The 13,282-nt window shown below is 41.5% G+C and overlaps 1 protein-coding gene across 1 annotated transcript; it reads left to right on the forward strand.

The window, feature by feature from the left end:
• The first annotated feature begins 9,579 nt into the window (after positions 1–9,579).
• Positions 9,580–10,059, forward strand: LOC138367507 (uncharacterized protein C17orf100-like). The gene has a single exon (XM_069329184.1). The coding sequence runs from the start codon at positions 9,580–9,582 to the stop codon at positions 10,057–10,059; it is 480 nt and encodes a 159-aa protein (XP_069185285.1).
• The last annotated feature ends 3,223 nt before the right edge of the window (positions 10,060–13,282 follow it).

Consider the following 13,282-nt stretch of genomic DNA (forward strand, 5'->3'; position numbering starts at 1 on the left):
ATTCACTTTGCCTTAGATCTTTGAATTTGAAGATTTTGTTGAAGTTCTTGGTGAACTATTGCTCTCAGACTACTTATTGACAATCCAAGGTTATACTCAATTTATTCTCTAAAGGCAGATTCTTTGGCAAACTCATCAGCTCTATCGGCATTTTTAGGCCAACATGAGATGGAGACTACATGAAATGGACTCTGTTACCATCATTAATAATTTTTGTTGTATTTGTGTCCAGCTTTAGACACGAGCATGTTACAGTTATGTCTTAAAGAGAGCAATTAAGTATGATCAAGAGTTGAGAGCAATTAAGGATGATCAAGAGTCACTTACAATTAATGTGTACAAGTCTGTAGACTTGTACACATTTCAGTGCAAGCAGCAAGGTAAATAGTTCCACCTGAAGGTTAGAGGCCCAGTTAATTATTTTTTAACAACATTAGCTTTGGGTTGTGATGTTTCTACGCTCATTAACTACTTAATAACTGTAATAATGCCGCTATGATTGACGGAGGGTTTCGTAACTAATTGTGTAAATGCTTGATGAATCATCCTGTCAGTTTCATTTCATATGTCGGTCGAATTACTCTAATTTTGACATTTTTTTTATAAATATGTATCAGTTGAAGAAGAGAACACAATATATAGTAGTCTCCCACAAGCTGCTCAAGTTCGGTTTTCTTTGGAAAATTATCGCAGGAGGTTAAAGGCTCAGTAATCTGAAGGGTAAACGAAAGAATTATAGATATAATTTATTATAATGTATTTATTATCTTGTATATTTTGTTAGCTCCGCTAATTATTAAAGTACATAAGTATTTATACATAAGCCAATTGCACACATTAACGATGATAAAACTCAGTTCATTGCAGTTAGAAATATAACACCATATGTCAAGTTACATATACCTAATACTGAGCAAATGTCAAGTTACATATACCTAATACTGAGCAAATGTCAAGTTATATATATACCTTATACTGAGCAAATGTCAAGTTACATATACCTTATATTGAGCAAATGTCAAGTTACATATACCTTACATTGAGCAAATATCAAGTTACATATACCTTATATTAAGCAAATGTCAAGTTACATATACCTTATACTGAGTAAATGTCAAGTTACATATACTTTATACTGAGCAAATGTCAAGTTACATATACCTTATACTGAGCAAATGTCAAGTTACATATACCTTATACTGAGTAAATGTCAAGTTACATATACTTTATACTGAGCAAATGTCAGTTACATATACCTTATACTGAGTAAATGTCAAGTTACATATGCCTTATACTGAGCAAATGTCAAGTTACATATACCTTATACTGAGCATATGTCAAGTTACATATACCTTATACTGAGCAAATAAAAATTAAACTAAAAAACTATAGTAATAGCTATAATGCTGACAGTTTTCGATGCAATACCTACCTCCCTACAAGGAAAAACTGTGCCCTTATAAATGATCTCTTGTACTTGAAAGATGAGTGAAAATTACTGAACTAGATTTCACAACAGGCTGAGAACCACAACACAATCTCGTCAATATATGAGAATCTTAGTTGTAGCATTTGCAGGTCTATATATGACGACTAGACTAAAGGGTTGAGGGGAAGGGAACTATCAGGGGGAGAGCGCCAAGCCATTACGACTATATAGTACTGGGAAGGGGCAGGATAAGGATTTGGGATGGGACGGGGAAGGGAGAGGAATGGTGCCCAACCACTTGAACGGTCGGTGATTGAACGCCGACCTGCATGAAGCGAGACCGTGGCTCTACCGCCCAGCCCAAGTGATTGGGTACTAAAGAGTTGAGAGAGACCTGCAAATAATGTCCTAAATGTTAGACAAAAGGCTTCAAAGCTATCAGTAGATAGGCTAATCTCTCTAATATGGCCTTTGTCCAAGTCATCACTGGGCAAAAATATCATTTTTATAATTCTAGCTACAGGCGATTACTACCTCGTATTCCACTTTTTATTATTTTTTATTTGCGGTATTTTAATACATCTGCATTTACGCAGCTGCCATAGATTATATGTAGTGATACTAAAATATTGTATTAAGAATTGCCCATCTCGCAAGCTGGTTAGTCATACAGGGACATGTGATCAGTAGCTTGCACTGGCAGCCTTTGGGTGCATTATGAGGATATTCTTAAATTAATTAATTAAGAACACGAGAGGCTTGAGCAACAATGATGGTAAAAATTCAGCAGAGTTCTTATGGCGTGAGTCGGAGATGTACCTGACCTGCTACTGTTCAAGGAAATTGATTATGCTACGTTCAAAGCGTTGCAGTTTGACATTTATGGCGAATGAAGTGAAGCTGGTAAAATGATCACTAATTAACGTACAATTGATCCGATCACAGCGTTATGGGTGAGGCCGTTGTCAATACCACAAGTCTACTGATTCTGATATGTGTGACGCTTGACGAATTAAAATTGACATAGTGTTCTTCCCCAGATATTTAAGAGCAATCACCAGTTTTGTCTAGCTGATGACACCCAAGCTAGTATGTAGCATAAAAATAAACCCGTAACAATGGTTTTGGAGCTTCGCGCTGTTTTCGGAAGAGAGGTCTTTTCCCATTTGATGACACCTTGCATGTGCACTACATATGATCTGAGACTGCTGGCAATACAAGTAGCCACTCTTGTGGCTAACATGTTTACATATTAGATTTCGTTGAGCATGTCAAGATACCGACTTCACGTGAACCATCGTTTATTATTATTTTATTAACATCTTAACTGACAAAATTTAATTACAATTTTTCCTAATCTGTGGATTTTAATTGTCTTATTAAAATGAGGATAATACTGGTATTCACTGTCACACAGGACAGAGGGTCATACACAAGACAATAGATCTAAATTGTAGGCTGAAGCACATACATATCATGGTTACAATCAATATTTTAATGAAAGAATCTGTAAAAACAACTTTATATTGTGCACTGCCACACAAGGGCAGGGAAGGGTTCATAAGAGATGCAGCTTAGAAGTAATATAAATAAAATTGTTCTTCATTCTTTAAAATGGACAAGCAAGTTTTAGATAAGTTGTTAGGATGTCGTCCAGTACACCAGATTCAATAAAATAGTTACACAATTGGTGGTACAATAGGAAAGGAGGTCTAAATTTTTTTACGATTTCACATTCAGCAATATTATAAATTGTTCTAGCGGTTTAAAGCTTTACCATTAAAGGTTTGTCACAGAGTTTGCAATCTGAATATTCTGGTAGTGGCTCAGCCTCACTAACTTGCCAGATGTGCCTATAGCCAAGGCGAATTCACCCAATGACTACATCACATGGTCTGGTCCTGTTACTGTGCTGACCATACAAATACCTATTATTACAAAAGTTGTCATAACTTTTAATACTGCAGCTTTCAGGTCTCTGGGCATTTCTTAGTTCTTCTAAATCTGAAGTAATTTATTTTAATTCATGTTTCTAATAATTGCATTAGATAGTCCATAGTCATAATCAATGTTTTCTTTCCTGCAAGCCTCATTGGCCAATCGATCTACAAAGTCATGTTTTCCAACTCAAACATGGGATAGGATCCACACAAATTTGATACAATAGTTATTATCATTGGCAAAAGTTTTATTCCATTTAATATTACAAGCTACTTCAGACATACATTGTACGTGCTGCATGAGCTGAGAGTTCGGGTGGTGTTTTGTGCTCAATGAGCGAGGGTCCTGAAGTCACGGGACATCACTCGCAGTCACCACCGTACAGCGCCTCAACACTGGACGTGAACATTCCTCGTAAAACGTATTGTCCATTAATTAATTTCGTGAATATAAATGTCCGCAAATGGCAAGCAATTTTGCGTAAGTGTAAAACGAGTCATTAATGCTACAGCTTTTCAGCTGTTGTTGGACCAGCAGATTAATGTTTACCAATTCGTCGTGACTAAGAATTATTAGTTTGAATGAGCTCCTGAATGTGTTTGCTAATTCCTGTTAAGAAAAATTAGTTTATCGTTAGTTGCACTAACCACTGGGACATTCTCAGCACTGGGTGAGGTGTTTCTGAGTGTGACTTGGTAACACACTTATCACCGGAGGTCACACCCACTTGCTAATATCTAGAGCACTTCCACTTGGAAGCTGTGGATCCCAATTTTACCCCCCCCCCCCCCTTCCCCTGCCAGGAGGAAGTGTTGTTTTTAAACGGCATTCCTGTGTTCTGTTCTGACAGCCATTTAACTCACAGGTAGATGAGACAAAGTGTTCGGCTGTAACCAAAGTATTGAGATAGCATTACTGGTAAAGATACTCGGGGTAGCTTAGACGAGGTGCCTAAGAAAATAGGGTCCATAGTCGATATGTGATATGGTCCTCGCTACCTTTCAGAAAGGCGGAAACTGTTTTGTGATGGCCTCTGGAATCGTGGATGATGTTGTTTTAGATTCAGCTGCTTGGAACAAAATGTTCCTAGCAGCACGGGCTATGGTGAGCCCGCCGTACTAATCTGGCACAGGAGATGTGCGTGATCGTAGATGTATGGCTAGTTCATGCGGCAGAAATGCATGACGTAGGAATGGCTAATGCATAACTCTATAGTATTAGGAAATTCGCGAGGGTGATCTTTTATCATCCAGGAGCGCCTCTTTGCACTGCTAACTAAATGCCAGCCTGGAATATTTAGCATGGTAGAGGGGGAGGAATTCGTGATTTACCCCTTGTGGCCTCTGAGTGCCTGGTAGTCTCTCAGCTATACATACGACGTCGGGTCATACATACGACGTCGGGTTATACATACGACGTCGGGTTATACATACGACGTCGGGTTATACATACGACGTCTGGTTATACATATGATATGACGTCGTTTTGCCAGAAGCTGAGGCAGGTAGCAAGCGGTCACGCCCTGACGTTCAGACCTTCCAACGGCTGAGGAGGCGCCTCTTCGAACACTCCCGGCGACGACTCGGAAACCCACAGGTACCCCAATCAGGTGTCGTGTTGTGGTAGTAATACATCCTGGCCGTCATCTCTTCAGCCGCGATATTGTGACTCGTCGTCTGCCTGAGAGATACATGTTGAATTAGTAAATCTTCCCCGCGTATATAAATCTGTCGTCCCCATTAATGGGATCCCAATTATACCAGCACTCATCAGCAAACTTTGATGGAACCGATTCTGTGACTCCCTGCCTCACCAGGCTGAGTCAGACACGACCTATAATCGGGGAGGATTCACTCTGAATTCTGTGCTGTTGCTCTAGGCACTTTACACTTGTTGATGGAGACTGTGGGCAGTTGGCCAACCCACCCTGGCGCTGTTGGACAACACATACAGCTGCAGCAAGTAAAGTCATTTTGGACAGCATTAGTCACCTCTTCCAAATTACTGGTTTACGTTTGCTTGATGGGAAGAAATATATTTCATCCTTCTGGTATATTTTGCTTGCTGGGAGCGAAATAAAGCAGAAGTCACTGGTGGTGTGGCATATCCTCCCAGTGAAGACGAACCAGGGCACTGGGGCTGGCCTCGCGCTCCTGGGGTACCCAGGGGCTTAGCCATCATGGGCCTCAGGGTCTGAGGGCATTATGTGCCTGTGTAACCACTACCTCCCTCGGGATGGTTGTGGGGTAATGCGGTCGTGAGAGTGGCATAAATACCATACATAATCCTCTTAAACGATATAGTGTCTTAATTTCCACTCAAACTGCACTAAAGAATTACTAGAACAAAACTGCGAAGTTGTTTCAGTAAAATTTCGTTTTAAAATAAGTATTGTTGCGTGATTGCTAAGTTAGGTTTACTATTTTCTATTTTCACACACATAAAATTGTCTTAATCTCATCGAAGGTACGTTTCTGAAAGCTTATTAATCTTGCAGGGATAAAAATATAAAATTTGCTATATAAGACATTTAAAATCGTCAAACTAATTAACAATCTGCAATCAAAACACAACGTTGGCGACTTGTAGTGTTTTGTTTGGCGATGTGTATTGTTGTTTTGTTGGGCAAAGAAAAAATATAAATAGTCCAGCCAGAACAAAAGTAATAGCCTCCCCCCCCTCACCCCAAAAAATAACAGCCTCTTCTCCCCCCACCCCCCTCCCCCCCCCCCCCACACACAAAAAAAAACATAAAACTAGTACTCATTAAACAATCCCATTGGCTACGCTTGTAGTATCGAAGCCCAGCGTGGTACTCGACCAATGGTGCAGTTTCCATCACCAGTGTTGCTATTGGCCACATCGTAATCCGAATTATTTTGTGGTTTTCACGGCACAATTGTCATTTGATTTCGATCTCATCGAGGGTGCTTCTCTCAATGTTCAGTATGAATGTAGGGTTCAGTATACATTATCTCTGTTCATAGGGACTAAAATCGACCAAAAATTCTACATATTGCCCCATAAAAGACAACTAAAAATCGGTAATCCTGGGATCGAATCTGGGGTGAGACAGAAATGACTGGGCACGTTTCCTTTCATCTAATGCACCAGTTTACCCAGCAGTAAAGAGGTACCGGAGATTTAGGTAACTGTTGTGAAGTTGCATCCGGGGAAAGGGTTAGTTGCTCGACCTAGAGGGGAGGACCACGATACAAGCCTACGGTAGACATATAAACAGGCTGCCTGACCAGCGACAAAACTAATTATAAAACGAAAAATTTAAAGTCGGCCAACAAAAAGTTGCAAATTTCCAAACAAAGAAAAACAGCAACTCGCATAACACAGAGCAAATATCTTCCTCCTATATACTCTTTTCAGATGCACCTGGCCTAGTTTCTGAGGCACTCTTACTCAACTTCCATCCCTCACGATACTATTACCCACTTCAAGACAAAAAAAAAAAATTCTTAATTCATCAAGGTACTTTTTTTGGTGTTGAATAAGCGCGTGGGGGTCAAAAAGATTAAACGTGTTATTAGATTTTCTCTACACACTCCAGTCGGGTATATTTTGTCTTACTTTAAAACTCAACCTCAAGTCAATGTTGCAACAATAACAATAGGTCCTGCAATATGTACATTTAACTGGTAAATACACTTTCGATTTTGCAACAGTGTATTTGCACTGCGTATTTGCATTTGTATTTGCACTGCAACAATAACAATAGGTCCTGCAATATGTACATTTAACTGGTAAATACAGTTTCGATTTTGCAACAGTGTATTTGCGCAGCGCTACACTTAAACGTCACTGTTCTCAAAGGTTTTGCCGACAAGTGAGTTCATTTATGTCGTCATTCACTGTGCACCCTATCACGGGTATTGTCAGTTGTCAGTTATGGAGTCTTCACTCACATTTATATTGCCACAATCGTCACCAACTCGTCACCAACTTACAACAGTTTAGCAGTTCGCAACCTAATAATTCACAGCGTTTCGCAAACTATTACTGTAGTGAGTTAGCAAGTGACACGGCCCCCACAGTTCACAGTACAGGTATTCACATTACTTCACTAACTATTCGCACAGTGTTGCACTAACTGTCATCATTACACAGTTCATAATAATTTATCTTATTCACCGTAATTCACATAATTGGTACTAATTCTAATTCACAACATCACTATACCAAATTTCACCTCATAAATTATCCATACCTGACCATGCCAGACGTGTCACGGTGGCTGCTGGGAGAGCCCTCCAGAGCACCGTTCTTGGTAAAGGTTCGAACCCACTACTGTGAGACTGTTCAGTCCTCTATATAACTAACGTAGAGCATTAACTCAAAAACACTTGTAGAAAATGGTACATTCTGCAGAGTTAACAGAAGTTTATATGTGTCTACACCAAGCGGTATATAAATTTAATGAATAATACCGATATTTCGTCATTAAATGGTCAATATTTTATCAGGGTTGTCAAGTGTTCGGAGTACGGGGGGAACATGTCCTTGAATTTCGTGTTAGTTTAATTTATATTTTCATCGAGGGAGTAGAGTGAGTTAGTTAGTTTAAACTGACCTTAGCCGTCTCTGGAGGTTTCGTCACCATGCATGGAGGTTTCGTCACCATGCATGGAGGCTTCGTCACTATGCATGGAGGTTTCGTCACCATGCATGGAGGCTTCGTCACATTGCATGAAGGCTTCGTCACCATGAGTTGAGGCTTCGTCACCATGCGTGGAGGCTTCGTCACCATGGGTGGAGGCTTCGTACACGCTTTTTGGAATCCTCACCCTTGGGCCTGGAGTCTTCAGGCCCAAGGGTGTACCCTGTCACAATAATTTATTTGTATGTTTTCCTGGGTAGCAAGTGTGTCCTAAATGCCTCTAGAGCATTGAAAATGGTTATTATTCCCCATAAACTTTGCTACTGTGATCATTGTTCCGAATCGAAACTCCCTCAAAGACATGATCTTGGTCTCCCCAGATCCAGTGCTGAGTGTTTGGTGTCTAGGGTGTCAAGCAGCGGCACTTATTGGATGAAAGTGTGAAAGTCGCAGATCAAAGGAAGTCGCAAAGCTTTCTTTGTGGCTCCGTCACCCGTCAGCTTGGACTGTGCTTCTACCACAATGTGACCAGTCTGTTGGATGCCTGTCGGAATCGCCTGTAAACTTTGACGGGCGGCGTCTCTTTACTGAGAGCACATCGAGAAGCCTTTGCCTCAAAGAGGATTACAAAAGCATCGAGACCTTGTTGGAGGCCTTAGAGTGTGATGAGTTTGGCTGGGAGGTCATTGAAAACTTGAAAATGGTGGCATCGTGATGGGTCTTCAAGAGATATTACCATGTCTCCCTATTACCGTTGCTTCAGGGACAGCAGCGGGGACGCACTACCACAGGCGGACCGGCACAGTGGACCGAGTTCTCTGTAGAAAGGAACAACGTTAAGTTGGAGCCACAGGCCACTGGTGAGCCACTGAAAAGTGCTCATGCACTTTTCAGTGTACATGAAATTGGGCCATATTAACACTCTGTCACAGCTCTAGATAACTAGTCGGCAGCCTTCAAGTTCAATCCAGACTTCTTCCCAAAGTTTTCTGAGGTAAAGGTCAAAACCTTTGTCTTTGTCAGATGACAGATAAAAAAGATGATCATGGAATGGAAGGAATTTCTCCAAGAAGCTCACTAAAAAGGAGAAAGTAGCGTAGAAGGTCTTCGTTGCGGCGGTTCGGGGCTTCACCGAGCAATGACAAGATTGGAAACTATGTAGATCAGGTCGAGAGACTGGTGAGGAACCCATACCATTGATGATCATCTTGATCAATTCCAGGAGAACCTAGAGCGTGCCCGAAGGAGTCTTCCACCAGGGTATACTCAACTCTGAGGAAGCCGCTCCCGAGGGCAGTATAGCGAAGAAGCTGGTGGAAGACTATTCACTTCGGGGCATCACTCGTGAAAGCATTTTACAGTATAATTGAAAATCTTTAAAAATTACTCATTTCTATATGTTTTGTGATCATTGTGTATGACTTTAGTAATACTTGTTAGTTTTGATTCGTGTGTTTTCTGACTCGGTTAATGTCCGGCTTTATATATTTTTGTTTTCTCACGTTTGAGGCGAATAACAGCCAAGTCATGTATTTTTTAGGCATAAGCAATTAGCAAAGTAACATTTATTATCCAGGAACAAAAACTTTTAAATTGTTAAATGAAAGCCTCGCCCCTGCGTCTGGAAGCCTCGTCCCTGCGTCTGGAAGCCTCGTCTCTGCGTCTGGAAGCCTCGTCCCTGCGTATGGAAGCCTCGTCCCTGCGTATGGAAGCCTCGTCCCTGCGTATGGAAGCCTCGTCCCTGCATATGGAAGCCTCGTCCCTGTGTATGGAAGCCTCGTCCCTGCGTCTGGAAGCCTCGTCCCTGCATATGGAAGCCTCGTCCCTGCGTATGGAAGCCTCGTCCCTGCGTATGGAAGCCTCGTCCCTGCGTCTGGAAGCCTCGTCCCTGCGTATGGAAGTCTCGTCCCTGCGTATGGAAGCCTCGTCCCTGCGTCTGGAAGCCTCGTCCCTGCATATGGAAGCCTCGTCCCTGCGCATGGAAACCTCGTCCCTGCGTCTGGAAGCCTCACCTTTTAATAAAAAATCAGGAATAAATGCATACAAGAAAACATTGCCGTGCTTCACACCTTACGACTGATATTCTATAATGAAGGTTCTGAACGATTTTGTTTTTCCTTGAGTTAGAGGTGCGATAGTTACATTTTCTGTGATGGTATTTAAGAATTATCAGTGAATGGTGAAACATTATTAGGAAGGTATATTTGGGTAGGAATGAGAGAGAGAGAGAGAGAGAGAGAGGGAGAGAGAGAGAGAGAGAGAGAGAGAGAGAGAGAGAGAGAGAGAGAGAGAGAGAGAGAGAGAGAGAGAGAGAGAGAGAGAGAGAGAGAGAGAGAGAGAGAGAGAGAGAGAGAGAGAGAGAGAGAGAGACACATATTCGCTCAGTTGTGAATATCAGAACCGTTCTTGCGGTTCGTTATTACTTACTTGTGGGTCCCAAGACAATGTTGGCCCACGAACTTTATCGCTGCTGCTGCCAATAAGTGTGTGAGCGTTGGTTGGTTGAGGAGAGAGGAGGGAGGGGTGGGGGTAGGTTAGCAATAAAGTTTAGAGTATATACAAATAAATATCCAGCTAACGGCTAAGAACAGCAGAGGCTTTGTCATAATCTGTTACCAGCGACCTTTTGTCGCCTGATAACGATTTAATTAAATGTTGCTGTTTTTATAATCGTTAATTAAATTAATCGCTGCATGACTTATTGCAATAAAAATGCCGCGCTGCATTCCACGAATTTATATATTTAGTCAAACTGGCTTTGTATTTATAGACAAATCTGGGATTAAACTGGGATGTAACCAGCTGTATCAGCTACTCCGTTCTAAGGATAATTCAGCACTACAGTATACTGGGTATATACACCGAGAAGCGGGATAAATCACTGTCCATACATCCCAGCGGTATGGCCTTAAACGATTACAAACTACAATATTAAGAATATTGTGAGCTACGGAAGGCCTGTGGGGCCCCTACGAGGCAGTGCCTGTTGGGGCCTCTACGAGGCAGTGCCTGTTGGGGCCCCTACGAGGCAGTGCCTGTGGGACCCCCTGCGAGCAGCGCCTATCGAGTTGGTAACTTCGTGCTGTTAAAATACAATTTTTCATTAAAATAATGATAGAGAAGTCACATATTTGGTTTTTGTTTGATGTCAGAACTGACTAACAAAGGATCACATAGAGATTAATCTTCATAACGTGAGCTGGAGATGGAGTTGAGAATTTTAATTTACAAGAATGAGTAAAGAGTTGGCTGTGATGATCAACATCCTTTAAAATTTAACTCCTGAATTGAACTTTACAATAAAATACGCGCGCGCGCTCACACACGCACACACAGCCTGGTGGATAGCACGCAGGACTCGTAATTCTGTGCCGCGGGTTCGATTCCCGCACGAGGCAGAAACAAATGGGCAAAGTTTCTTTCACCCTGAATGCCCCTCTTACCTAGCAGTAAATAGGTACCTGGGAGTTAGTCAGCTGTCACGGGCTGCTTCCTGGTGTGTGTGTGTGTGTGTGTGTGTGGTGTGGAAAAAAAAGTAATTAGTAAAAAACAGTTCATTGACAGTTGAGAGGCGGGCCGAAAGAGCAAAGCTCAACCCCCACAAAACACAACTAGGTGAACACACACACGCACACACATGCGTGTGTGGGGGACATGATCACCACATTCAAGATTCTCAAGGGAATTGATAGGGTAGATATAGACAGTCTATTTAACACAAGGGGAACACGCACAGAGATATTAGAAAGAACTTTTTTAGTGTCAGAGTGGTTGACAAATGGAATGCATTAGGAAGTGATGTGGTGGAGGCTGACTCCATACACAGTTTCAAGTGTAGATATGATAGAGCCCAATAGGCTCAGGAATCTGTACACCTGTTGATTGACGGTTGAGAGGCGGGACCAAAGAGCTAGAGCTCAACACCCGCAAGCACAACTAGGTGCGTACAACTAGGTGAGTACAACTAGGTGAGTACACACAAAAAAAAAGTGTGTGGAGAGAGCAAAGAGAAGTTCCAGAGATAAGAGAGGTAGTAGTTAACCAGGAACCACTGGAAGAGTTTGAGATTACCAGCGGGGAAGTAAGGAAGAGTTTACTAGAGTTGGATGTGACAAAGGCTATAGGCCCAGATGGAATCTCCTCTTGGATACTAAAGAAAGGAGCAGAAGAACTGTGCCTGCCACTCTCCATAGTGTATAATAAATCACTGGCAACAGTGAACTGCCAAAAAAATGGAAAACGGCTAATGTAGTCCCGATATACAAGAAGGGGGATAGACAGGTGGCACTGAACTACAGGCCAGTGTCCCTAACCTGCATACCGTGCAAGCTGATGGAGAAGATTATGCAAAAAAAGCTAGTGGAACATCTGGAGCGAAGGAACTTTACAACACAGCATCAACATGGGTTCAGGGATGGCAAGTCCTGCCTTACAGGATTAATTGAATTCTACGACCAGGCAACAAAACTCAGGCAAGAAAGACAGGGGTGGGCAAACTGCATATTTCTGGATTGCCAGAAAGCCTTTGATACAGTACTACACAAAAGGCTAGTGAAAAAGCTGAAAGGGAAGGTACTCTATTGGATAAGGGAGTACCTAAGCAACAGTAGACAGCGAGTCACTGTGAGGGGTGAGGTCTCAGATTGGTGAGACGCCACCAGTGGAGTCCCGCAGGGTTCAGTCCTTGGACCTATACTGTTTCTGATATATGTAAATGATCTCCCAGAGGGGTTAGAATCGTTCCTCCCATTGTTTGCAGCACCTGTTGATTATTTTTGGCATATATATTTCATCAAATCACCTCACTTTGTGGGGCTACGTGAGCATCACAATCTTATTCAAGCTTGTTCGCATTTGTGTTTTTCACGTGGCCCCACAAAGTAAGGTAATTTGATGAAATATCTATGCCCAAGCTTACCACCAAGTGCTATCGGGTCGTTGGGGATATATCCTCGGCTACCAATGATTTTTGTACAGTCACGGTGGTCGAGTGGTTAAGGAACCAGGTACGCCATGGTGCATAGTGCTCCTGGCTGTCTGGGTTCGAATCCTTCTGGGATGTGGAGTTTACAGTTTATATATGTATATATATATATATATATATATATATATATATATATATATATATATATATATATATATATATATATTTATATATATATATATATATATATATATATATATATATATATATATATATATATATATATATATATTTTATTAAATATGACCGAAAAAGTAAGATTAATAATTCTAACACGAATTTTCTCAATCTTTCGTACATTTCTTTTCACTGTTGGAGG

This window comes from Procambarus clarkii, chromosome 22 (assembly GCF_040958095.1).
Source record: "Procambarus clarkii isolate CNS0578487 chromosome 22, FALCON_Pclarkii_2.0, whole genome shotgun sequence".
In the NCBI taxonomy this organism is placed as follows: Eukaryota; Metazoa; Arthropoda; class Malacostraca; order Decapoda; family Cambaridae; genus Procambarus; species Procambarus clarkii.